Source organism: Talpa occidentalis, unplaced genomic scaffold (assembly GCF_014898055.3).
Source record: "Talpa occidentalis isolate TD23 unplaced genomic scaffold, MPIMG_talOcc4v2.1 talOcc4.17, whole genome shotgun sequence".
Lineage (NCBI taxonomy): Eukaryota > Metazoa > Chordata > Mammalia > Eulipotyphla > Talpidae > Talpa > Talpa occidentalis.
This window is the reverse complement of record NW_023601754.1, coordinates 53,726,476-53,752,998: the sequence shown is the minus strand read 5'-3', so window position 1 is coordinate 53,752,998 and position 26,523 is coordinate 53,726,476. Positions and strand designations below refer to the sequence as shown.

At 51.4% G+C, this 26,523-nt stretch overlaps 1 protein-coding gene across 8 annotated transcripts in view; it reads left to right on the top strand.

Moving 5' to 3' along the window:
- Positions 1-24,280, top strand: part of PPP6R3 (protein phosphatase 6 regulatory subunit 3) — a 119,128-nt gene extending 94,848 nt beyond the window's left edge. For 4 of the 8 annotated variants that reach the window (XM_037517428.2, XM_037517429.2, XM_037517432.2 and 1 more), the window contains 9 exons: positions 2,528-2,625; positions 4,160-4,214; positions 4,994-5,124; positions 10,166-10,287; positions 13,399-13,552; positions 14,847-14,953; positions 15,744-15,894; positions 20,323-20,442; positions 22,778-24,280. In XM_037517428.2, the coding sequence (XP_037373325.1) occupies positions 2,528-2,625; positions 4,160-4,214; positions 4,994-5,124; positions 10,166-10,287; positions 13,399-13,552; positions 14,847-14,953; positions 15,744-15,894; positions 20,323-20,442; positions 22,778-22,829 (990 nt within the window). In that variant the 3' untranslated portion in view covers positions 22,830-24,280. The remainder of the gene's footprint in view (positions 1-2,527; positions 2,626-4,159; positions 4,215-4,993; positions 5,125-10,165; positions 10,288-13,398; positions 13,553-14,846; positions 14,954-15,743; positions 15,895-20,322; positions 20,443-22,777) is intronic. The other 4 variants (XM_037517434.2, XM_037517431.2, XM_037517433.2 and 1 more) reach the window with 2 other exon arrangements.
- Positions 24,281-26,523: the final 2,243 nt, after the last annotated feature.

The following is a 26,523-nucleotide window of genomic DNA, read 5'->3' as shown; positions in this document are numbered from 1 at the left end:
TCAGCTCTTATGTTACGTCCCACGTTCAGAGAACTCAGGGCGGTTGTTTACCAAGATGACCAGCCATATCTCCCGGGGGCCGTGAGCAGCTCGGGGAGAGCCTCGCTGCCCATTTTGTTGTGCCTCCCGCCCAGCCTTCTTCCTCCTTCCTCCTCCCGGTTCTGCCTGACAGCAATGCAGAGGGTGAGGGGGCCTCCCCGGGCCTAGTCTGGGGAGTTGGGGCTCCGGGGCATTGATCTGACACCTCGCACACCGCTGCCACAGGCTTGTTCCCGGCCCCGCTGCAGAGTTCTGCTTGGTAAACGGCAGACTCAGTCCTCGTGGCAGCTCAGCAACCCCTGGCTTTGGCCAGGATGGCAGTTCTGGGAAGTAGATTGTTTCGTGTTATTTTAAATGGGAAAAGTTTTTAATGATTATGTATATAGTACTTTTCAGAACTGAATTTCTTAAAAGTCCAAAAGCACTTTTTATATAGCTTCAGCTAGAACACAGCAACAGTCTTCACTCACGTGCGCTCAGTAAGCTTTGATAGCTTTCTTAGTAAAAGTCAGGTTTGAAACCTCACATTCTATGCTAGTTATTTTCCTAGAACTTATAATAGACTTAAAAGCGATGAGGACAATGTATTGACTTTCTTTGTCCTCTGCGTTACTGCTGGGAGGTTACCTGTGTCTGTCAGGTCCTAGGTATTTCCGTAGGTAGGTGAGAGGTATTTCTGTACAGACAGATGACGAGACAGGCGGTGTCATGTGTGCACCCGTCTGTGGGCACCCACGTGCGCATGTGTGCATTTACACTGCTTGTATTTGCAGCCTCCTAAAATATAGGGACACTTTGGGAAACTCTTTCCTTTTATGTCCCAAAGAGTCATAATACGATCTTTAGAGGTACCAAAAAAGAAAAAAAGCAACAAAGAATCAAAATAATCAGAATGGACTTTTCCCCTCATGTGGCCAAATTTCTCATCTAAATGAACATGAGCCTGGCTCTGCAGCTGGACGGGAAGAGACTCCCTGCCGCCCCACCCTGCCCTGGCTTCACGCACCCCTTTACCCGGCGTAGAGCTGTTAGCTTCCTCGTCTTGCCTGAGCAGTGTGGAGGCCTCATTTCCTATTTCCTGTTCATTTGGCCAAAACTCAGCGCGGCCTCCCAGAACTTGGCTCTGCCCAGCTGCCCCTCTGCACCGTCAGCGCTGTGCTGCGCACCCTGCTTCACCAGTGTGCCCCTCCGGGCTGCCCGCAGCAGCTTGAGGAGTGCAGCCCTCCAGGGAACGAAGGGGATAACATGAGAGGAAGAGAGTGGTGGTGGCCTCTGGAGTGAGAGAAGACAGGTTTTCAGGCTCAAAGGAAGCTAGGTGACTTTTTTTAGACCTGAGGAAAAGATGCCTTCCAAAGCCAAATATAAGTTTTATTTTTTTAACGATCTGCCATTTGGATTATCCATGCCATCATTCCCTGCCACCAGAAGGAGTGACCAGAATAATGTTCAGGGCATTTCTGCAGCGTGGTGCCCCTGGGCACTGCCCAGATGCGGACCAGGAAGAAGCCGGTGCCTCCCAGTAGGGGACTCCGGGGTGCCCGCTTTGGGCCACACCCACGGAAAGAGTTGTGTTGCCCAGTGTCAGCTCTCTGCCCAGGCAGTGCCCACGCACTGCCTCCTGTGTGTGGAGTGAGGAGGTGGCGCTCACTCATCCTTGTAGGTGCTTCGCTCCTGACTGACAGTGTGAGAAAACTCTTGCGATTTCACTTGCTCCTGTGGGCCTGTTTATTGTTTGCAATTAGCATATCAGTTTTTCTGTGGAGTCCATTATAACATTCCTTCATTCTCACCTAAGACCACCCCAGTGAGCCTGGTGCTCCTAGAAATGGTGTAGGACACAGACCTGGCCCTCCACGGACCTTACAGTGTCGTAGGCTTTTCAGAGTGATTTCGGATCAGTGTTAAAACTTTCTGTCCTCTCTCTAAGGTAGGTAGGAAAGAAGTCGCTTTTATTTTCTCCCCAGCCTCTAGAGCTTAAGTCTTTTTAAAAAGAAGAGCATCCGTAGGTTGTGTGTTAGGCCCATGGTCAAGACTAGCCCTGTCCTCGGGCGCTGCTGGGCTGTGGTGGACTGGGGGCGGGCAGGTGCCGAGGGAGGCGGGTGGCCACCACCGGGTGGGCCTCAGGAGAAGGTTGGTTGTGTGCAGAAGTGACTGGTACACCAGATAATTTCAGACTCAGTGTCACTTGATCACCTCTGAACTAGACTAAACCCAAGCCCACCTCTAAAGATGATTCCCAGCAGAGTGCGCATTTGGCGCCTGTGCAGTGGGTACGTGCATCAGAATGAGCTGTGGCCCCAATTTCAAACTTGCCCCTTTTTGGTAAAATGTGTCTGAAATTATTTGATTAATTTTTTAGAAATACACACCAACTTTTAAAGCCCTATGGCTGTATAATTAAGGTGGTTTCTGAAACACAAATGGGCAAATAGTATATAGAATGTCACTAGAATCATTATATCACTGTCACTGGTCCTGGGGTTGCCAGGCCTTTTCTGATTATCAGATGCAACAAATGACGTCCAATTTTATTGACCAGTTTGGCTTCAACGATGAGAAGTTTGCAGATCAAGATGACATTGGCAAGTGAGTATATTTTCCTCTTCTCTAACTGTCTCCTACACCCCTGCTCTTGGCACGGCCTGGTGAATCTCCTGGGTTCTTAGAGCGCTTTCCTGTTCCTGAGCGGAGGGACCAGCTCTCCAGGGTCTTCTTTAGCTGCAGCCCATCCCTCCCAGAGCCCTGCGGCACAGGTGGGAATTAGAGCGCCGTTCCCAGGAAGAGGCTGTGCTTCGGGCTTGACCGCTTTCACAGAGGTGCGCTTTCATGAGATTAAACTTCACCAGGCACTCACCTGTCCTCCTTGAGTGAGGCAGCTTCTCTGAAGCAGCTAATCCCTGCGTTGCTTACCTGGCTTGAGCCAGGACATGCACTCACAGCACTCACAGTGGGGTGCGCTGTGGCAGGAACAGCTCCACCCTGTGCAAATTCCCTTCTCTGGGTGACTCACCGCAAAGCAGAGCCAGGCAAGCTGACCTGTCATGCCACGCAGGGTCAGAGAGCACAGAAATGGGACTCTTGGTGCTTCACAGAATTGATCACTAGATGCATAGGTGACCCACAGAGACCAAAGTAAATCTTGCCCCGACCTTGGGAGATGCGAAGTCTTTTAAACAGTGTTTGAGGGGGATGACGGTTCATGGAGAACACTTTTAAATATTGGTCAGTTGCTCTCCTGGGGAAACCCGGGGTCGGGGGTGGGGGGTGTCCTTACAGCAGTGGATTCTCCACAGTTGTTGAACTCCAGCCAGTGGAGGTTGTTGCTTGGCCCAGACCCAGTGCTGGCCTGTGAGAAACTCCAGCATGCTGTGCCATCCAGAGTGCCATGTGGACTCAGTGGCACAGAGGCACCACTGCCTTGAGCAGGAGTGGAGGTGCTACCTGCCGGAGGTTGGCACCTTGGGATCCATAGAACCAGGACTCTGCCCCAGGTGTTGAGTCTGCACCCCAGAGCATGCAGCCCGGCACCTGCAGGTTCTAGTGTCTGGACTCCGAGTGCTGCTAGTTAGGAGTCCATGACCTCTAACATTTGCCTCGGGTACTGGGCTAACGATCTTTTGAATCATAAGATCATCCTGTTATCAAAAACTTTTGCTTAACGGAGTGAATTGATTTCCTTTCTTCTTGGGCTCTGTCATTGCAGCGGGAGATTCGGGGGGGGGGGGTGTATTTTGTATAGGAAGTTGGCCGTCCCTAGCTGGTTGTCTGACAGCTTGTGTGCACTTTTTCGTGTTTTGACTTGTGTCTTTGCAAATAACCTTCTTCTTGTTATGTAAGCCCAGGGAGCCATGGTTGTTACCATGGCTGTGAACTGTCCTCTGTAGGAAGGCTTGGGGTACGTTGAGTACATCTCCAAGGGCTTCCCTCCGGGCTTTCCCACCCTATGTAGATAGAGTCCTTAGTGTCGACAGAGGAGGGGTCACGTAGCGTGAGCAGGGTTTTGTTTTGCGTTTTGTTTTTACTTCGGGAGATGTTAATGGTAACGATTTTAAATTTGGAAAATTGCCTGAATTCTGTTTGTGAGCCCATGTAGTAACTAATTCCCTACATTTCATTGCAGTGTTTCTTTTGATCGAGTAGCCGACATCAACTTTACCCTCAATACGAATGACAGTGTGAGTACTTATGTTTCCTGTCCTGCACACCGTGGGAGGTGGGGGTGGGGTTGTCGGAGCCTGCAGGGGGCGCTCACCCACTGGGCCCTCCGTGCTCACGGGACCTGCCTTGCTCTGTGGCCATGTGAGCTTGCAACCCTGGTTCCAGGTGGGACAGCTTAGGAAAACCAGGGCCCCTGGTGATGCAGAACAGACTTGGAGGCCCCACAACTGTGTGTGACTCTGCCTGCTGCCTTGTACGCCTGCCTGTGTCACCAGAGAGGCATCTGGACTAGACCAGCCTCTCACCACCAAGGCAGCTGCAGCAATGTGGGGCTGGTGCCATTTGAACAGGCACAGCATGGGGGCCCCCTGCCTGGTTTGCTGTGGATACTGAGATGGTAGGGACCACCAGAGACTACCAGCATGGCTGCCTGGGCTGGCCATAGCAGGGGAAATACAGGTTGCCCTTCCTGCTAGAGCGGATCTGAAGCGTCCTCTGGGGCGGGGGTGCAGGGAGGCTCCTAGTGCTGAAGTGCTGCAATGGCCAGGTGGATGTGAGCCCACGAGGGGGCAGTCTCAGTGCCTCTCGCACACACTGGCTTTGAGTCCAGTCTTTTGCAGGGAACTTTTTGTTGTTCCTTACACAGAAGCTAACAGTAGCTGCTGCCACACTCTTGTTGGACGTCTGGATAGGCAGCCTGCTTTCAAGAAAACGAAAAAATTCAGTTTTTATTGGTAACTTCTAGAGAAAATAACTAGATTTTTCAATGTGTTGTATTCTTTTTTTCTCTCTGTAGGGCAATATTGCCTTGTTTGAGGCATGCTGTAAGGAACGGATACAGCAGTTTGATGATGGCGGTTCTGACGAGGAAGACATCTGGGAGGAGAAGCACATCGCGTTCACGCCAGAGTCCCAGAGACGGTCCAGGTGAGGAGGGTTGGTTGCAGTCACATCCCTGCCCGCTGCCCAGGGCCAGCGGCGGTCTGGAAGATCTCGCCAGGGTCACCAGATAGCGCTGTGGCACGATCAGAAAGGCCCTTGCCAGCTGGTGGGTGTGGCCGTGAAAGCCTGGACAGCAGGGGTCCCCCCCACCTTAGCAAGAGCAGAGGCCCGAGCTTTGTGTTGTCTCTGAGAAGAGGCTGAAAGATTGCAGAGGAGCTCGAAGTTGTTTATGGACGCCCTTGGGGAGACAGTCATATCAGTTGATACCTACAGGGATCAGCCTAGAGTTTTTGTTTCTGTTTTTGTTTTTTAATTTTTAAAAATCACTCATAAGAAGCTAAATAAATTTGCTCCTGTAGACAGGGAGTTTTTGTTCCCTGAGTGTTCATTATCAGAATCTTCATTAGTGGAAGAGGGATATTTGAAAGGCAGCTGAACTTCCCATTTTTATTCCATTTACTTTTAGTAAGTGGCATGCAATTCAAAGAGAACAGAAAAGTCTCCAGACTTTTGGATGGAGGGTAAAATCCCCTCCATCCTTGCCTCATGGGGGCCCTCCCGGTGCTCTTGCTGGAGAGGACGGCTAACACCCGTGCCCGGCTCGTGCCATGCTTCTGCCGCGCCTCAGGTTGCAGGAGCCCCGACGCTGGCCTCACCAGCAGAGGTGTCTTCGGCTCACCGTCTGGAGCCGTTGGGGCCGTTGAACCCGACCCTGTCTCTGGTCCCCCCGCTGACATCTTCTGCATGTTGGGTTTTCACCTTAGCGCAGGGCCAGCAGCATGAGACACGTGTCTGTCTGTGTGATGGTTTTCTTGTGTGGTTACTCTTATTTTTTTTCAAGACAAAGCCCTGGTCAGGTGTGTCCGCATTTATCAGGAGGTTCTCGTCCTTGTGTGGTGTGGATTTGCTAAATGCCCGCTCGTTTGGGCTCGGGCAGGCTCTTCACGCTAGGTTGCAGCAGCACAGTGCCTCTCTCCTCCCCGCCCCTGTCTGCAGAGGCACCGCCAGCTGTGTGTGCCAGCGAGGACACCATACTGGAGGAGCTCACAGAGTAGAATGCAGGATCGCGGGCTGGGGAAGGTGGTTTTCTGTTATTTAGCAGCTCTGTGGAGGTGTAACTGGCGTGTGGGGCACTGCATGTCGTCGTGCTCTCCAGCTCGTGAGTCAGTGTGCGCATGCATCCAGGGCCGCCCGCCGGCGGGGTCGTGTATGCTCCGGCCATTCGCAGATTTCCCCGTGTTCTTCCCCCATCTTTCTGTTCCTTTAGGGTGACTTGCCTTTCTAGAGTTTTATATAAACGATGTATTATATACGTTCGTTTCCTTTATTCCATCCCCCTCGGCATCATTATTTGAGTCATCTACGTTACATAATGTGCCAATGGGTCACTCCTTTTTTTGGGCCACACAGTGTGCAACCATGGTGTACTGTCAGCTCTTCCTTCATTTCCCTGTTGATGGTCATGGGCTGTTTTCATCTGTGGGCTGTGTCATTAGGTGAAGATAGATTGTGTCTACTTTAAAATGTGTACTGGAAACCCTAAAGCAGCCACTAAGTAAGAAAACAAAGAATTATAGTAAATAAACCAACAAAGGAAGTTAAATCATAAAAAAGTTCTAAATGAAGGCAAAGAAAATCAACAGATGATGGTATTAAACCTCCGCAGCCATATCAGTAGTGTAGGTATGTTAACTAGTGATCCATAAAGCCCAGTGAAAACACCGAGATTGTTAGATCAAATAAAAAATAAGGTCTGGTGGGCCTCCCCGGTGGTGCAGCAGTTGAGCACTGGGTTGCGAAGCTGCCTGCAGCCTCTGCAGCGCTGGTTCGATCCCCGGCTGCTCCCTGGCCACCGGAGGAGGGTCCCACATGGCGCGCAGACCTCTCCTGCCGCCCGCTGCTCCCCTCAGCAGTGTACTTCGGTCCTTCTGCCTGCTCTGCTCCCCGCTCTGGCTCTGGTGAATTCTCTCACCCTCCCGCGCTTCTGACTGTACCCAGTGCTTGTATAAATAAATAAATAAATAAATAAATAAATAAATAAATAAATAAATAAATAAATCTTTAAAAAAAAAAATAAGGTCTGGCTATATCCTGCCTATGTGAAATAATTTTAAATATGAAGACACAAACAGGTTAAAAGGAAAAGGATAGTAAAAGATACCCCTTGTCAGCACTGGCAAAAAGAAAAGGTAGAGTCTGGAGCAATATTAAAGTAGATTTCACAGGGAAGGGCTCAAGGAGCTCTTTATATGATGCTAATAGGGTCACTTTGTTAAGAGAACATAGCAGTAAATATACCCTCCATACCTGGTATCAGAGGCTCCAAAAACGAGAGCTACAACTGCTAAGAGAAGACCGCTCCACAACCACAGCCAGGTATGTCAGCGCAGTGGGCAGAAGTCAGTAGGGACACCGAACCCTTAAACTACACTCACCCAGCCTGGCTTATGGGAGATTCATAAAGCACCCCACTAAACGAAGGCAGAACATGGGCTTTTCAAGTACAATGTGAAATATTTCTCGAGAGAGACCGTATCTAGAATGCATAGCAAGTCTCAGTAGATTCTGAAAGTTTAATTTATACATAGACTGTTCTCTGAGCCAATGGAAATAAATTAGAGGTGTGGAATTATGTTAGAGGTCAGTAGCAGAACGATCTCTGGAAAATTCCCAAGTATTTGGAAACTTAATAACCATTGGGTTAAAGACGAAATCAAAGGGTAAATTACACGGTGTTTTGAATGGAGAGATTTAGGAGGGTGCAACTAATACAGCACACAATCATTTTTAGCACAAACTGCCTATTTGAAAGGAAAATTCAAATCAGTTTCCATCTTAAGAAATTAGAAAACCAGAGCACATTAAACCCAGATGTAAGCAGAAATAAAGAAATAATAAAGAGCAGACATCGATGAAATGCAAAACAGAAAAGCAACAGGAGAAAGGTGGTGGTTTGAGAGTAAAGAAATAGTCATACCATCTAGACAGAATGGTGAAGGGAAAAGGAAGGTACACATTACTAATGTTAGGAGCAAGAGCAGTCACATCATTGGGGATTCTGCAGATTCTGACAGGATCAGAAGAGGGGATGTTACGGACAATTCTGTGCCAGTAATTCTTACACATCGGTGACCTTTGGAAGGCACAGACTACCAGAGTACATGCAAAAAAGGGAACCTAACTAGTCCTGCATCTGTCGAAGAAGTTGAATTTTTAGTTTAAAATATCCCACAAACACACGGGCTTAATGTCTCAGACCCAGATGCCTTTTCTGATGAGGTCTACTAAACATTTCTGGAAGAACTTAAATCAGTTCTATACAGATGCTTCCAGAAAATTGGGAAGGAGGTATTAATGCCTATCTCTCTCGATGAGACTCCATCATTGTGACCAGATACCAAAACACCTGAACATAGGTGCACCTCCTGAACATAGGTGCAAAGTCTCCTTTAAAATTTTTAGCAAACAAATCAATAAGCATGTGGCTGAATCCTAAGAATTCTTAGCAAATTGGGTAGAGAAGGAAATTTCTTCAACTTGATTAGCAGTCAGACTTCTATGATTAACCTGTGCTTGGCATCACACTTATTGGTAAAGACTGAATGGTTTCCACTAAGATCGAGCTGTCTGCTCTCACTTCTTTTCAATATCATGCTGGAGGTTCTAGCGAGTGCAACAAGTGAAGCAAAAGAAATAAAGGACATCTGAATTAGGAAGCAAAACTGCATTGTTCACGGATTAACGTAACTTGACAATGTGGAGCAGGTTTTGGAATCCACAACAATACTACTAGACAGTTAAGTGGCTTTCACAAGATTGCATGTTTCACGGTCAATAGATTCTTTTATTTCCACATGCTATAGCAAGCAGTTGGAGTTGAAATTACTAAACAGTACTATTCATAATAGCATCAACATGGAAAATATGTGGGGGTGAATCTGACAAAAGATGCACAGCACCTTTACCCTAAAAACCACAAACCAGCTGAGACAAGTCAGAGCCTTGATCCACGGTTAGCTGAGACTCGGGATGGTCGCTCCAGGCCCCAGTTGCTGTGCGGATGCCCGGCCGTCCCAGAGAAAATCCTGGAAGGTTTCATGTGCTTATTTGACAAGTTGATTCTTACATTCATATGGAAATGCAAGGGACCCAGAATAGCCCAAGCAGTTTTCATAAAGAGCAAAATTGAGGACTAATACCGATTTCAAGATAACGTAATTAAGATGATGACGATAACTAAGATAAGGGATACATGGGGGGGTAGAATAAGAGTCATTGTAGAGACAGCTGAGTTTTGATAGAGATGCACAGGCAATTGAGAGAAGATTGCCTTTGGAACAAATAGTCTAAGTGATAGCTGGAGTGTTTGGCCATCCGTATAAAAAATGAACTCCATCCTTTCCGCTTACCACACACGCGTTCATGCCAAATGAATCTTAGATCTGAATGTAAAACATAAAAGCTTATACTAGAAAATCTTTGTGACCTTGCATTAGGTAAAAATTTCTGTGTTGAGCTTCATCAAAGTTAAGACATTTTGCTCTACAAAGACAGTGTTAAGTGCAAGGAGAGACCACACACTGGGAGAAGACGCTTGCAGAGCACACAGGCGTGCGAGTGGGGTAGCTGAAGACTCCCATAGCTAAGACAATAGGCCAGTTCTTAGAATGTGCCAAAGACATGAAGACAGTTCAGATAAGAAGGTGTGTGGGTGGCAAATAAACAGGTAAGAAGTGCAACATCCTGGTCAGTAGGAAAATGCCAGTTCCCGCCAGCATGAGACACCCCAGCACACCCCTGCAAGGTCACCTTGTAGATGTGGGCTCCACCTGGAGCTCAGCCAGGGGCAGGCTGAGGGGTCTGGCGGCACGCTGATAGCCCAGTCTCCCGGATGTAGCCACATGGCTGCTGGGCAGATGTGGCCCCATGGAAGTGCAAGGTGATTTTTTTATTGTTGGGTGACCTTTAGAGTTGCCTGATTTGAGCTGCAGCACTAAATAGTTGGGTTCTTTTTCTCTTCTCTCAGCTCGGGGAGCACAGACAGCGAGGAAAGTACAGACTCTGAAGAAGAGGATGGAGCCAAACAAGACTTGTTTGAATCCAGTAGTGCCAATACAGAAGACAAAATGGAAGTCGACCTGAATGAGCGTAAGTTGCCATATTCTTCCACAATAGTTGCTGTGTTTGGAATTGGGTATTTCAAAAATAGGCAAAGCAGCCTGTACTGTCTGAGATGGCTTCTGAAGGGAGTGTCATGCTGTCGGGCCATACCTCTGATGACAGTGCCCCTCTGCTGTGAGAGTCAAGCCAGGGACACCGCGCACTGCTGCCCATGGCCTGGCCCCATCACCTGGTAGCAGAGACTGGAGGGGGGGAGTCACAGACGGTGGGGAGAGGAGGAAATGCTGTGGTGTGGGGAGTTATACGTGGACCAAGACAGGGGAAACACCGCAGTATTAAGCCATTTTATTTATTTTTTTTTTTTTTAAGATTTATTTTATTTATACAAGAGCCGGGGTACAGTCCAGATGCACGGGAGGTTGAGAGGATTCACCCGAAACAGAGTGGGGAACAGAACAGGCAGACTGACAAAATACACTGCTGAGGGGAGCAGCGGGCGAGACAGGAGAGGTCTGTGCCATGTGGGTTGCTCCAAGGCTGGCGGGGATTGAACTGGCACTGCAGAGGCTACAGACAGCTTCACAGCACTGCGCTCAACCGCGTGCGCCACCAGGGAGGCCCAGATTAAGCCATTTTATTTTATTTTATTTTTAAAGATTTATTTTTTATTTATTTATACATGCACTGGGTACAGTCAGAAGCGCGGGAGGGTGAGAGAATTCATCAGAGCCAGAGCGGGGAGCAGAGCAGGCAGAAGGACCGAAGGACACTGCTGAGGGGAGCAGCGGGAGGCAGGAGAGGTCTGCGCGCCATGTGGGACCCTCAGCCGGTGGCCGGGGATCGAACCGGCACTGCAGAGGCTGCGGGCAGCTTCACAACCCAGCGCTCAACCACTGCGCCACTGGGGAGGCCCCAGATTAAGCCATTTTAAATGGGTCCTTCAGTGTTTGTTTATGACCCTAGAATTTACCCAGCTTTTTATGTCCTGTTCCTTACTAAGACGGCTGGAGTTAGCTGGCTTTAAAACATACAGTTAGTGTGTACACATTCAGATAAAGCTTCAGCTCACAGAGCCATATGGGCCGATACCGGGGCTTGCCTTGGGCTGGGAGAGCCTCCTGTTCCCGGGAAGGCCTTTGAAGACTCGCGGCTAGGGCTGAACCCAGCTCCGGGGCTCGGCTTCATCTCCCCTCGGACTGGCCATGCCCTCAGCAGTGAGCCTACAAGCTCCACCCTTGACGGGTCGGGCCACTGCCAGCTGAAAGAGGAGGTCCGCCCTTTCCCCGGACTCCTTCAGCTCACCCTATTCAGAAGGAGAAATTGGCTTTTCTCTGTAAATCAGTTCACTTCAACATGCCTTTCTCAAGCTCCTGCCGGGTGCCAGAGGCAGGAGCACCTTTAGCCTCCAGGAGCTCGGAGTCTGCTGAGGATGTTAATGCTTTGCGCTTGGGACACAGGGCCAGAAGTGTTAGGAGTGGGAGGAGGAGAGTCGGCTCCTTCTGCCACCTGCAGGCACCTCCTGGAAGAGGTGACGCCGGGGGACAGGCAGGGATCAGTCAGTTTCAAGGAGAGAGCGGGTGGCGTGGAGACCATGGAGGGCGGCCTGGAGATGAGACCAGAGGCAAGACTGTGACTCCTGAGAGTTTTAGGACAACTAACGTGTGGGTTTGTTTTGAGACACTCGCTCATGGCGTGGGCGCTGGGTGAGGAAGCGCGCTCTAGAGAGCCACAAAGATACTGCGCACCTCAGACACCATGAGTGTTGTTCGGGCCGGCTGGGCAGCAGGGAGGAAAGGAGGAGATGGGGCGAGGCCGTGAGCAGGGAGCCCTGGGGACTGCAGGTATGGGTATGCTCAAGTCCCCAGCTCAGCATAGGAGGGCACACCCAGGGATGGCCACAGGCCTCGTCACCTGGCAGAGCCAGCACCTGCCCCCTGGACCTCAGCCCGGCTCCGGACACCACCGTGTTGTTTCTTGCCTTTGTGTTGGGTTATCCCTGGGCCGCCCTGTGAGTGGGTCACATAGCGTATGTCTCCCTGCACCAGCCCGTGTCACTCAGCCTCGTGTCATCGGGAGCCCCCCGCCCCCGCCCGCCTCTCTGGGTCTGATGTTGCCGTGATGGCTCATGGAGCCCGGAGAGGTGTTTTGCTTGCATCACCGGCTGATTACAAGGGGTATTTTAAAAAGACACCAATGAACAACCAGACGGAAGAATAGAACAAGATCCAGATGGACCCCAGGCACAAGGGCTCCTGTCCCCGTGGGGCCTGGCTCCCTTTCTTCACCAGCCTAGAAGCTCTACACTCCCGCAGTGTGGGGTCCTTGCGGAGATGACATTAAGTCAGAGTGGGTGATTACATAGCCGGCCGTTGGAGATCAGCTCGGCCTCTGCTGCTCTCCATGCCCTGGAACTGGTGGCTGGGGGTCTGTTGGAGTGGGTGAGGCTGAAAGTTCTGATTCTCTGGCCCCCAGGGTAGTCCCCTGGAAGCCTGCCCGAGTCCTGAGGCTGTGTAGGAGCCCCCTGGCCTCTGGTCATCGCCTGGGAATCCCAGAAGATACTTCGCTTCAGAGATTCCGAGGCTGAGAGGAGGTGGGCGGGCTGCAGGGCCGCTGTGAACGTATGAAGTGGGGCCGGATCCGGACTGGGAGGCATCAGGTAGTTTCCAGTCACTGCAGTTGAAGAACCAACCTACTCTTTTTTCCTTAGATCTTGGCATAATTTCAGGTTTACAAAATAGTGGCAAAAATTGTACAGGAAGTGACCTTATCCCCTTCATCAACTCTTCCCCACAATGTTAACGCGACCCTGGTATACTTGTGCCGAGTAAGAAGCGAACATCGTTTTCTTTCACATGTGAAAGAAATTTCTTTCAACGTCCGTCCCTGTGCGCGATTTCTATTGGAAGATAAACTGTTAGAAACGGAGCAGCTGAGGCATAAAGGAAGCACAGGTTGTGCTAGATGTCTCAGGCCGAGGCCCAGGGTGGCACCTTTCGCACTGTGCTTGTAGTGGATCCGATTACCTTTCCCTACATCTGCTAGTTTTTTTGTCATTGCTGATCTGTTTTTGAAAAATGCCTTGTATTACATTAAACCACTAAAGTATTCTCCAAATGAAATTTCTCCCCTCTTTTTCAGCACCCAACTGGTCGGCCAACTTTGATGTCCCCATGGAGACAACCCACGGTGCCCCCTTGGACTCTGTAGGGTCTGATGTCTGGAGCACAGAGGAACCAATGCCGACTAAGGAGACGGGCTGGGCTTCCTTTTCTGAGTTCCCATCCTCCCTCAGGTGAGCACACGTACACCAGCGTCCCACCTCCCCGGGGCCCCTCACTTTGTCAAGTGGGACTCACGCCTGAATCACGTAACCATTTACGTCTCCGTGGAAGATGCTGACATGGTGTTTTCGCAAGAAAAGCCATCAGTGTGCTTCTTCCTTTAGTCCAGGGTGAATTAGGGAAGAGAGTAGATCTTGAACTGGGAAGAGGTGGCCCTGGATGTTAGCAGGATGCCACCAAGATGGCCTCTCCCAGGGCATCTTATGGCTCCACCAAGCTGCCAGGCGGAACTGAGGGGACAGGAGCACAGCGGTGCCAGGGAGTTCCTGCAGGTGCCTGCGTGTGTCTCCGGAATGGAGTAGAGACCTTGAACTTGCAGCTCGCTGGTCACTAGTCTGAAGCAGCATATTGAGGGTGTGATTGTCAGTATTGTCATTTGTGTCATTCATGAGGAATATGACCCGTCATTTCATTGTTCTCTGCCGTGACATCAGCATTTGTGGATTCGTTAGACCTGCTTTGATTGGCTAAGCAGTTTTATTTTGTCTACTGAAAAGTCAAGTCTCCCACACCCCATTGCATTCCCTATTCTAACAAGTGATGTTTGTAAATACCCCCTGGTGATGGGAAAGATAAGAAGACAAGCTTCCAGAAGCCTGCAGTTAGCAGTGTAGGCAAGCCAAAGAGCAGGCTGGGACCAGGTCACTTTCTCGCCTCTTTTCAGCAACAGTAGCCAGAAGCTACTCTGAGGGGTGCAGTGAGATTTGGGGGAGCATCTGCAAGGTGTTCCCATGCTGGTCACTGACTTCCTGCACAAAGCTGCCCTTTCTCTAGCTCTTGCTCGTCTCTGCTCTGGTAACTGAAGGGTAGGCGCTCCCGGCTGCGTGTGTTGCTGAAGCAGCATCTTTCCTCTGCCCCTCGGCAGGGTGATATTTTCACATGAAATATCAGGAGCAGGGGTGGGCATAAGTAAGAGTTTTGTGAGCATGGCCCTGCAGAGGGTTGGCACAGTTACCACCACCCCGTCCTGGCCCTGGGAACCTGCAGTGGGGGTACAGCAAGAGGCTGGGGTGGGACAAGAAGTTGGGCATGTTCTGAAGCGGCCAGAAAGCCTCTGAGGAGTCCCTGCTGGTGGAGCGAAGGCTCTCCTACTGGGCCAAGCAGCCCTGCCCGCCGTCGTGCTGCCTCTGCTCTGACGACTGCTGCTGTCTTCCTGGTGGGGCCAGAGCTTACTTCAAAGTTTTCTGGTGAATGATGGCAGGTGAAGTCCTGTTGCTAATATCTGAATGTTCTCTTTCCTACAAGCACGAAAGACTCTTTGAGAAGTAATTCCCCAGTGGAAATGGAAACCAGCACTGAGCCCGTGGGCCCCCTGGCACCGAGTGTCACTGCGCTCGCGGTGCAGCCGGAAGGTGGGTGCAGGCCCGTTGTGGCGGTGTCCCAGCTTTTATTTTACCTCTAGTTTTCTGGATCTGAAAAGTTGTCTTTGCTGCATTGCAACTTCACAAAATTGGTCTTGACTGGTCAGGAGTTCAAAGGAACTGGGAAAATGAGGACAAAGTTATCTTTTTGTTCCAGAACCATAGCATGTAGAGTCTAAGAGTAAGGGCTTAAATGAACAGCTGTGCAGTCCCATCAGTGCCCCGAAAAAGAAACTGAGGCCCAGAAGGGAAGAATGTTGTAGCTCGCAGTCCTCAGAGTGAGGGAAGCAGAAGCCTTGTGTGTTTGGGCATGTTTCGGGCTGCGGCTATGTGTTTTGTCCTCGCTCCAGAACAGATGACGTGTTTGGGGGTGCTCAGGGGTTGTCTTACTATTCAAGATGTGCTGCTGGCATTGGCCCTGAGCCATCCCGACCAGAGGGGCCTTGGGAGACGTGGGGAGAAGGGAGGAGGCTGGCGAAGGGGTGTGACAAAGGGGTGTGACAGGTGGCCGGGATTGGGTGTGCCAGGAGCAAGCCCTTTGACAGGGCATAAGAACCTTGGGGCTGGGAGGACACCAGAGCCAGTGACTAAGCACCCTCACTCCTCCCTCAGCAGTTCTGTAGGGGGCTGATTACCCCATAGGGTGAATAAGGAAAGTGACTTCCCAAGCAGGAGCTGGGACACCAGGCGGGTGGGTCTGCACATGAATTGCAAAAGCAGATGTGCACTTGGGTGCAGCTTAGTTCTGGCGCACATGCCCATCAGCTGCGTGTTCTTCCAGCCCCGGGCAGCGTGGCCATGGAAGCCAGCTCCGACGGAGAGGAGGATGCCGAGGGTGCAGACAAGGTAACTGAGACAGTGATGAATGGCGGCATGAAGGAAACGCTCAGCCTCACTGTAGATGCCAAGACCGAAACCGCGGTCTTCAAAAGGTAACCAGGGCTTGTGCGCACGGCCGCCCCGGTCGTTGGGAGGCTGGTGGGGAAGCCTGGAGCATTAACATCTCTAATTCGATTAGAACTAGCTTGGTACCTGACATCTCTGTGAGACCTGGCGACTCTTACTGACGACAACAAGAGCTTGGGCCCCTCAGTGCCTGCCACACGCACTTTCTCTTTCTGTAGTATGCAGAAGCCTGGCTTACGTTTGGCTGGAAGAGCTGCAGAAAGCTAGCTTGCAGGCTGTAGCCAGACCAGCTCGTGAGGCCACTGCAAAGCAGAGGTCATGGGAGAAAAATTAATCATAGGCTGATCTCATGTGCTGAGCGCTCAGACGCAGAAGTGCTAGGCTAGTCAGTCACGCCCAGCACCGTGGTTTCAACTCACAACCAGGATGTAGCACACTAGTGTGAGGATATTCCAACATTGTCAGCATCATGGAAGGTAATTCACAGACAGATAAAAGGATAAAAACCATTTGGACCTTCAGTAGATGGAGGAAAAACATTTGATCAAAATGAAGGCCTTTCATGACATCTTAGGCTCCCAGGAATAGAAAAGAGATACTTGAAACAGTTTAAAAAGGTCTACTGAACATCTACAGCCGACTTGTTCTGAACATTGAGGCCCAAGAAATATTCCCCTCAGAGGCACAAGCCAGTGGGCCAGTAGTCACTGCTTCTCTGTGGTGCTTTGCTGGCGTTTTCATAAATACAAGAAAATAAATGGTATAAAGATTTGAAAGAAAAAAAGTAAGTGGTTATTGCTTAACTGTAAATTACGGTTTTATATGTAAAAAAATTCAGCTGCATCTGTGAAGTTTTAGAATTACTAGAAAAGCTCAGCGAGTTTGCTGGACATGCAACCCGTAAACGAGGGAGCAGTGCCTTAGATGTTCTTTTTAAGGAAAAATGTTATATTTGGCCTGTGAGGTAAGTAAGATTGAAAGATACGGTGAAGACCTAAATACAGAGGGAGTGGTGCCGCGTTTGTTAATGGGAAGATGTTTTTGGCCTTTTCTAACAATCTGTGAAATGAATGCCTCTCTCCTCGAACTCCCAGTGGAGTTCTCCATGGACGTTGAGAAGCCAGTTGTGAGATTCTTGAAGACCAAAGAGCCGAGATCGTTTCAGAGAGAAAAGTGAGGGGCTTTACCACACTGGAAGTCAAGACTTCCTAGAGCTGCTATTTGGAGCTGGCAGGGCCGCCAGAGCTAGACACAGGCGTGGCACACATCGCAGCGACCGTGCCGTGTATGGCGGGCTGTTCGAAGAAAAGTGAAATCTTTCAACGTTGTAAGAAGGGCAAGACTGCAACTTTCAGGTGCAGCATCTTTATAATTTAGGGGTAAAGAACTTTTTTAACCCTAAAACAGCCAAACCATAAAGGAAAAGTTTGACAAATGTGACTGTTTCTTTTGTAGTATTCTAGAAGATAGGATAATGTGGGAAGGTAAGCCATAACCAGCAAAGAAAGATTCAGTAGCTAGGGTATAGGAAGACCCTAATGTCAGTAAGAAAGAGACACTCTAATAATAATTTTTTTAGTGGAATAAAGGAAACAAGCCATTATCTGGAGGAAAACAGCTGCGAAGCGCCTGCAGGGACGTGCCCCTGGCTGCGTCATGCACACTGGTCTCTGATGCCTGCCTTAAGTCCTTACAGAAAATACAAAAAGTAAAAACTGCCATAAAATACTTTATGAGACAGTGAGGTCTCAATTCAAAAACCAGATAAGGATAAATACAGAAAGTGATGAGCTCATGTCATTTTTTTGCGAATGAAATGCAAAAACCCCCTGTAAAACATTTGCCTGACTAACCCAGTAGCTGCTTAAAGTCAACTCGTAGTGACCAGTTAACACGTCAGGAGAAGGTGCCGGGGTAACTCGCTTAGATTAATAGGCTGGAGCAAAATCATTCAGTATTTTGCTAAAGCTTTTGATAAAGTTCCATCCCTATATGTGATTCAAATGCTGAACAGAGCAAGAACACAGGTGGAGCTTCTCAACTTGGTGCAAGCTGAGTACCAAAACGTGACTGCAGAGATCTCGCTTCTGCGGGGAATTTCAGATGCACCCACTCCCTTTAGGAGAAGGGACAGAGAAGGCTGTGATGTCACTGCAGCCGAACAGGTGGTCCTGGCGGTGTCACGAGGGGAGCCGTGTGGCTGTTGCACTGGCAGTGATGACCGTCATCTGCAGCCACGTCAATCACAGAGGCTGGGGCTAGAGATGGATTTTAAAGATCTGGAATCTGAGTCTATAATGAAAGGCCAAGTACCAATCACAAAATAGATCAAGCCATAGACTCTTCTGGAACCATCTTAACCTGCGATCTCTATAGAGTTTGGAAGTGCAAATAGGAGCAGCCACGGCGATCTGCGCAGTGGAGGTCAGTCCCGCTCCCGTGGGCAGCAATGAGACTCCGCTGCCCCCCTTCACCTTCAGAGCTGACCCGTCAGACTTCGTTAAAGCCGCCCAAGAAATACACTCTAAAATTTATGTGGAAAAATAAAGCTTCACAAGTTGCTTAGAAAGCCAGAAGGAAGGTTAAATCAGAGTACTTGGTCCTGCTGCAAAGTCATAAGAAGGAAATAATGAACATGGCGTGATGCCAGCACCCAGAGGAGAGACCGCTCATGCGGGATGGAGAACACGTGACTGGGCAGGCCTGGGGGCAGCTCCCTCCGGGGAGGCTGAGGGTGGCGGCGCTCGGTGTGCGCTGGGGGACTCGCCCTGTGAGGGGAGGACGGCAGTTAACAGCCCACTTGCTGGGTGAGGACGGTGGTGAGGGTGGTTGAGGGATGTGGCTAGACTCTTTCTGACCTGTGCGCAGGAAGGGACAGCTTTTTAAAAACAAAACAAACCTTCAAGAACAAATCATGATACATAATAGAATAGAGCTGGATGGTTTCTGCTTGAAAATACCGTGGACTAAATTAAGACACTGATAGCAAGTCGGGGGGGGGAGGGGGGAAGGGAATAATATCTAAATCAGCAAGAGATTACTGATACTTAGCATTCAGGGATTCCTGTAGCCCAGGAAGGAGGAGACACAAAACCTGAATCAGAGAACGGGCTCAAAACTCATTCATTATCCACCACCTCTTATTAGACCCCCTGGAATTAGAGGTGTGGCTAGTGCTGAGTATTGGGGTGGAGATAAGGACAGTGGGCCTGCAGGAACCGTGCTGGGGCAATGTCTGTAGGGTAGCAGGGGCATCCTTGTGGATGGGCAAGTGACACCCTGGATGTTGGGCCCTGAGAAATGGCACGCAGGTCCCTTGGGGCCATGGCCCTTGGCACTGGCTGCAGAGACATGGGGTGGAGGGCCGGCAGCGGGACGTGGCTGCAGAGCTGTACACTGGCTGCACCCTGACAGCCAGTGTGGCCAGTTGTGAGGCCCATCCTGGGCATCCACGCCTGTATGAGTGGCGCCTCTGCCTGGGGCACAGGGAGTCCTGTAGTCGCCTTGAGCAGTGAGCGGACGCTGCCCAGGGGGTTGGGGGGGGGGTCGCGCATCTTTAGAATTCAGTGTTTCCTACTAAAAATCGCCTGCACCCATCTGAATGCTGGCTGAGAAATCATCTTAATATTAGTGTTTTATAAGCAAATCCAGGGCAGGATGCAGCTGTCAGAGTGAAGCGTCAGCTCTCTGTGTGCAGGGGGCTGGTGCAGAGGCAGGAAGTGCAGACAGGATGGTCTGGGGGACTGCGGCCCAGCTCTCTGAGCGCCTTTGCCATCTGTGTCCACTGAGTGGTCAGCACGAGAGAGGCAGCCTCTTGTTCGTGTGCCCAAGTCCTCTGCCCGCAGGATCCATCTCGGTTTTCTTCCTTGTGGTGTCTGTAGTTCTCACGTGTTGCTGGAGGACAGCCTGGGAAATTCAGGCTCAGTCCAGGCTGTGGGGCCCCTCCCACGTGACCCTGCCCCCGGCTGCTGGGTCTTCCCGCTGGCTGTTTAAATGGTGGGCTCTGCCCTGCGAGCAAAGTGCTGTAACTAAAGACTCATTCCTTCAAACAGGTCCATGTGACACCTTCACCGAGTCTGCAGTTTTGCTTATGTGCAGTCGTGGACATATTATTCCCCAAAATTCCTCATTTATAGGAGTATTCTGAAACTCTTGTACATTTCTTTTTCTGTTTTGCACACTTGGCTTCAGAGTGTTGAAATCCTACCGGTATGTACAGACGGGGGCCGCTCTTCACCAGACACAGCCGCATCACACCGTCCCTCCTCGTCCCCACCGTGTGTGCCCTCCCCGTGTGCCCGTCTGTGGCCCCTGTGCTCCTCCCCGAGCATGCGCACCCAGGGCCTCCACTCCATGGCGCTCATGACGTCCGAGCCATCTGCACGTGCCCTCACCCTCCGCCCGGCCCTGGTGCTGGGGTGTCTCACGCCGCCTGTCCCCCCTCTTTACCGCAGTGAGGAAGGAAAACTGTCTACCTCTCAAGATGCTGCTTGTAAAGATGTGGAGGAGAGCCCCGAGACGGCGGAGGCAAAGTCTGCAGCCCCCCGGCCCCCCAGCAGTAGTCCAGAGCAGAGGTAACGCCCCACTTCCTGGGCCCCCCAGCGCCTGTTGTCTCCTGGGAGCAGGGAGAGAGGTCGGCCTGGGGGAGGGGGCTGCTTCAGCCCTGCAGCTTCGCGTTGCAGCCCTGGGAGTCAGGATGCCTGAGAACTTAGAAATAAGTTTCTCTCCTTCCCGGAAGCCGTGAACAGACGGCTCTTGGGGGTTCTGTGATCTCCCTGTTCCTCTAAGGAGTTCATGGGAATGAACGGGCTTTCTCACCGCCGAGCCTCCTGCCCCAACCCTTTTTTGATAAGGCCTAAGGCTGATGGCGAGCCCTACAGCACTGGGCGCGTTGGCCCCAGGGAGCCACCAGCCGCAGGCTCAGCAGCTCTGGGTGCCCGTTTTCCAGGGTCGCGCCTGGGAGAGTCTCGGGGAGCTTCCCTCGAGACCCTTCCAGGCGGGTAGCTAAATATGCTCACCGCTCAGTCGGTTCCCTGATTTCTCAGTGTTTGTATGTGGACTGAAAATTCCGCGGCCACAGCCAGGTGGTTTGGATGTGGTGTTTTCTTTCTCGTCACCTTTTGCTTGGACTGAGCCAGTGGTCTGAAGGGCTAGACCCGGTCCCGATGTCCCGGCTGGTGCGGGGCCACACACAGGCCCCACAGGTAGAGCTCAGGCGACCCCCAGCCCACTGCGGAGCTCACGAAAGGAGACGGGTTTGCCTTGGGAAACAAGGAATTTTACTCAGCACATCCACGGTTAATTTTCTTGATGAAATACATTGAAGCGTGCATGTTCCTTCCAAAAGGAATAAGGTTAAGGCCCTGTGCTTCCCCTCTGCGCCTCAGGGAGGCCTCACCCATGCGGCCAGCAGGGGCCGCTCTCCACCCACTGGTCGGGCCTGTTCCCAGAGCACCAGACCTCACTGCTTTTCCTCCTGGAAGGTGTGGCCAAAATGAGGGGCCTGCTTTTGTGAGGCAGCCCAGTCTCGGTAGATGAGGCGCAGCCTCTGAGAAGGGGACCTGTGAGCCTCTGGCTGTGCTGGCTGCCTCGGGTAAGTTTTCAGATGCGTTACGCCTTGATGGAAAAACACCTGGCAGAGCTGGCCTGGGCCGGGCGCCGCCTTCCCCACAGTGTTCCCGCCGCAGCCAGGGCCGCGGGCCTCCTGACGCCTGCTGCGCACCCTCACGCCGCCTCAGAGCATGAGCGTGTGCGCTGCCTGCAGAGCACACAGACCTGCTGAGCCCTGCCGGGGGTCGGCCCCTTTCCTATGGAGAGAAAACCGAGGTGGGAGAGGTTAAGAAATTGACTTAAGGTCTCAGTTTGTGAGCGGTGAAGGAAGACTACGTCCCCGGTTGTCTGGTTCCAGAGTTCTCAGTTCCTGTGTCTCTGACCTGCTGAGACACCATCATGTCCGTCGGCTGCGAGGAGAGTGTGGCGCGTGGCCCACGCATGTCGGGTCTCTGGGTGGCTGGCCCGTGTCCTGAGCGAGTGTCCTGTTCACAGATGGTGAGCACAGTCCAGGCGAGCGGGGAGCCTCCGTCCCTCCTCCAGGCCTGCCCGACGCCTTGTGCTTGCACTTGGCACGTGGAGCCGCGGAGACCCTCCTGTGTGGAGGTGGTGATTTTGGCAGGAAGGTGGTCGGCCGAGTCTGGCACCACTCTGTGTCGTCCCCACCTCTTCCCCGCTCCCTGCTTTAGCCCCAGCCTCTGCTCACCACGCAAGTATGCTTTTGGGGTTCGGTCTTTTTGGCTTTCTTTTTTGTGTTACGCAATTGGGTTCTTTTACTGATCCACTTGGACAGAGTGAACTGCACATTCTTGTCACAGCTTCTTCCTTCCTTCTCTCTTGAGAGTGTTGCCGCGGGGAGCTTGGCTTGGGAACAGTCCCTCTAGGGTCAGCCCCTGACCTGGGAGGCGGTGGGAGCACTTCGGCTCCGAGGCCGCCGTGTTGCCAGCTGTCCGTCCTCCCCACAACTTCGTCTTTTGTTTTCTTTCCTAGCGGCAGACTCCATTTTTCAAGTGAATTTTTTTGTGGCTCTCAATATGTGGGATAGACAAGATGCTTTTCTGAAGGAGAGGTGCGCGTGGGTCTAGACCACGCCTGCGCCTGCTGTGCTCCTTGGGCGCCCGGTTGGTCGTTCTTAGCTCCCGCTCTTCTGCAGCCTCGCCCAGCGCGGCCTTGTTCACCGCAGCTGTGGGTCAGATTCTCTGGTGCTTTTCGTCCGCCCACTGTGAAGCGTCCCTTAAGCACTCAGTTCCAGCCCTCCGGCAAAATTAAAAAGACCCTCCCTGCCCTGCGGGACTAGCCCTCGTCCAGACCCCTCCTGTTCTGCCCTCGCGTCTCAGAGTTCCACCTGTTGCTCCCTAGGACTGACCAGCCAAGCCTGCCAGGCGACACGGCGGTTAACGGCCCTGTATGATGAGTGACGTGTGCGCTGCTGACCGAGGACTGCAGACGCCGCCATGCGGGGCTCTAGGGCTTCTCCCGAGCCGCCACGCCGCCACCGCTGCACCCACTCTGCAGGGGATCAGGACCAGCAACCTTTATATTCTAGAGTCTAAGACATTGTACAGAGAGATTCAGAAGTGTAAAAATATTGCACATTGACAAATACCAAGAATTTTTGCGTATGTTTATATTGTATTGTTCTAAATAATGGGCAGCCTGTGAAATAAGATCTTGCCGCCCATGTAATGATTCATAGTGGTAATACTATAGTTAAAATGGCTGTAAGAATAGTTTTATAAAAGTGAATACACAGATCTATTGTATTTGAAACATAACTATTTGACAATTATTAGTGTGACCAAAGTATTAGGCAGTTTTCATACATTTTTCATCTTGTACAAAAATTCGGAATTCGTTTTTCTTCCAGGTTGGCAAGGAGTTGTGGGGCTCACGTGCCCCGAGTGTTCTTTGGTTGGTCTGACATACAAAAGTGATTTTGAATTGGAAGTATTCGGTGTTCTTTTTATAACCAGCTTTTGATTGGTACCTGTTTTCTGTATTGTTTAAAACGGATCAAAAACGTAAGTCTATTGGTAGAGATTAAGTATTTATTGCTACAACTTAGTTGATAAATTGATGTTATTGTAAAGCCATATGTTCTGTTAAAGTCTTGTTTGCTTGAAATGATTCTTCTACAGGTGAAACACTAGGATATTGGCGTGTACACGGCTTGTGGTTTGGGGTTTTTTTTTGTTTGTTTGTTTGTTTTTTCGTTTTTGTTTTTCGTTTTGTTTCGGTAGTCATCTGCCTTTTTAACCCATTCACCAAAATTCCCCTCGTTAACAAGCATCACCAATGAACATTTCAGAGCAATTGGCGTATCTCACACACCAGAGTCACACCAAGCGGGTCTGTTGAAAAATGCTCGTGCTGCTGACGGGGCCTGAGCGCGTCACCTGCCGGTGGGGCTGCTGCCGGGCGCCTCCGCGTGTGGCTGTTCCGCTGTACCTTGTGAGGTTTCTCTCGTAAATTCTAAACCAGTGTATTTTTTTTTAGAACTGGTTTGTGTATATATATAGTGATTATGGATACTAATTCAATGTAATTTATAATTTTCTATGTCAATATAAAAATACATCACAGCCTTCTCAAACAGCTGAAGCAATATATCGTATATTGCCATATCGTCTGGTGAAAGGGTTAAATTACTTCACCTCTTGCACTTTTAGATGCAAATCAGTTTTTCATTTCTGTAATAGAAAATTATTCACGTATTTTTACATCATTTGTTTTTCCTGACCAGTATTTAAAACCAAAAGGATTATTCTGAAAAATGGCCAACGAATTTTTTTAGAAATAGCATCCCAAGCAGCGTGCCTAAACATTACATTGCATATGGAAATAAAAAAATCAAATGTCTAATGCCTTATTTCTCATTTACTTTTCCATCGTGAGCGGTGTAGACACTTGGCGAGGTTGGCCGAGGCAGGCTAGCTCTGAGGACGTGGCGTTGTGGGACGTGCGCCCAGAGGGCGGCCTCCAGCCTCCTCAGGAAGCCCTGCTGTCGTGAGCGCTTCCCGGGAGAGGTCCGCGCTCCCCACTCTGAACCTCTCGCTGCGAGCTGACGGGCTCCTCCCGGGTCTCCAGGACGCCTGGCTCACTGCCCCGGCCTTAGGACGCTGACGGACCACGCTGCTGCCCCGCCGGGCGCGGGCCTGTGCTGCCTCCCTCGGTGGATTTGGTCAACTTCCCTGTCCCACCCGAGGTCACGGCACCGACAGCGAGCCACCCGCTGCCGATGGAAGTGCTTTCAGGGCTTTTCTTTGGGGTAGTTTCCGTTTTGCTTGTGTCGCACAGCAGGGCGAGGACCTGAGCACGGGACGGACTGAGTCTGCTAGCGGTTTCCGCTGGCCAGGAGCAGCCCCTGCTGCGTTTCTGCTGTAACCTCTGTGTTGGCCATACTGGATCGTGAGACTAACAGATGTCTATAATACAATACCTGTGTTAAAAATAACAACAGCGAAAATAAAGCCTGATTCTTTGTTTCTAGAAATCTCTGTGCCATGCCTTGTCTTTCCTAACCGGACGGCGCGCAGCCAGAGGAGGGAGCACCACCGATTTCCAGTGGGCTTCTGGGGTGCACGCGAGGACTGTGTGGGCACTTGGGGTGGGCAGCCGCCGGTCAGGGATTCTGCCGCCTGTGCCACCTGAGCACCCAGAGGGCCTGTGCCGGCGCACAGTCATCATAGGTTTTTATTGGCCAGCAACTGCTTCACCTCTCCCGGTCGCTTCCTCCGTGGGCAGCACCTCCCCAGCCCGCAGCTGCCCGCAGTGTTAGGACTTCGGTGCTCGGTGTAGCGCTGACGCGTAAGGTGGCCTGGCCAGCGTTCTTCCTGCACCTTCCACAGATGTCCTCGTGGGGTCTGTCACCCCCAGAAGTCAGTTAACCGCCAGGTCCCTCAACCCTAGTCTGGGCTCATACCGCTCCGCCTGGGCTCTGCAGGCCGCCCACTGGCTAGCCTGCTCGACCAGGGCTGTGTTCATGTCCCACCTCAGCCAGTGGTGGGGAACATCCGTCGCGCCTGGTCCATCGGAAGGCAGAACGACAGTACCAGCCCTTCGTAAATGCTTAAGTGTCCGGTGCTGACTCACTTCTCAGCCCCACAAGTCACCTGCCGGCTTGTCTTAACTCCTGGCTCTGAGCCTGCTGTTTTATTTGAAACCTGTACCTCCAGAAAGCTCCCGTGCCTTCACTCCACACATGGATTGAGCTAGTGGTCCCTGTGGGGGCGGCCCTGCCCCTCGTGCTGTGGCGTCTGGCCACCTATGTTGCTGTGTCTCCAGGGGCACGGCTCTGCCGCCGGCTTGCGTGCAGCTCATGGCTGGTGTGGCCCTTGCTGGGTGTGCTGCCTCAGCCACCGCACCCCGCCCCATGGCCACCCCTTTCCTGCCCTCCCCTCGGCGCCTGCCCCGTGAACAGTTAACACCCAGCGTGCTGCCTCCCATTCTCCTTCCCCAAAAAGGTCCCGGCGGCAAAGAGGGAACTGGCTAGCCATGGCCATCTCGTGCGTTTCATGCTGCCCGGTGAAGGCACGTTGGGCTTCTGTGCTGTCCTGAGTTGCCCTGGAGCCCTGTCCTCGCCCTGTGGGCACATTCAGGAACTTGGTGGGCAGTAGCTGTTCCTCAGCAGTGTGTGAATTACACATCGCAGGAGGGCGCAGCGGTCACTAGCTAGCAAGTGACAGTTGTCAGGATTAAGTGAACACATTCAAATACAACAGCACTTGACTATGGAGTGCCAGGGCGTGCTAGCTGTTTTCACGGTACAGCCCAGTGAAATCCTGGATTTCTTAGGATTTGACGATTTGTTTTCAAATCAGCAGTGACTAGCTGGAGACCGACTGTCCAGAAGCTGGCGCACGTGCAGAGCGCAGGAAGGCACGGGAGGAGCCATGGGCAGAGACCGCTGGGCCGAGCACGCCAGGCTGCCCGCGCGCACCAGGCTCCATCGCCGCCTGCGGGAGCAGACACATCCCAGGAGCTGCTGGTCGGGACGGCCGTCTGGCTGCAGGCTTGGGGAGTTGCAACTAGACCCCACGGCCTGCAAACCCAAAATTTCTTAGGATCTGGCTTTTTACAGAAGTTGGCCGGACCCTGAGCTCTGA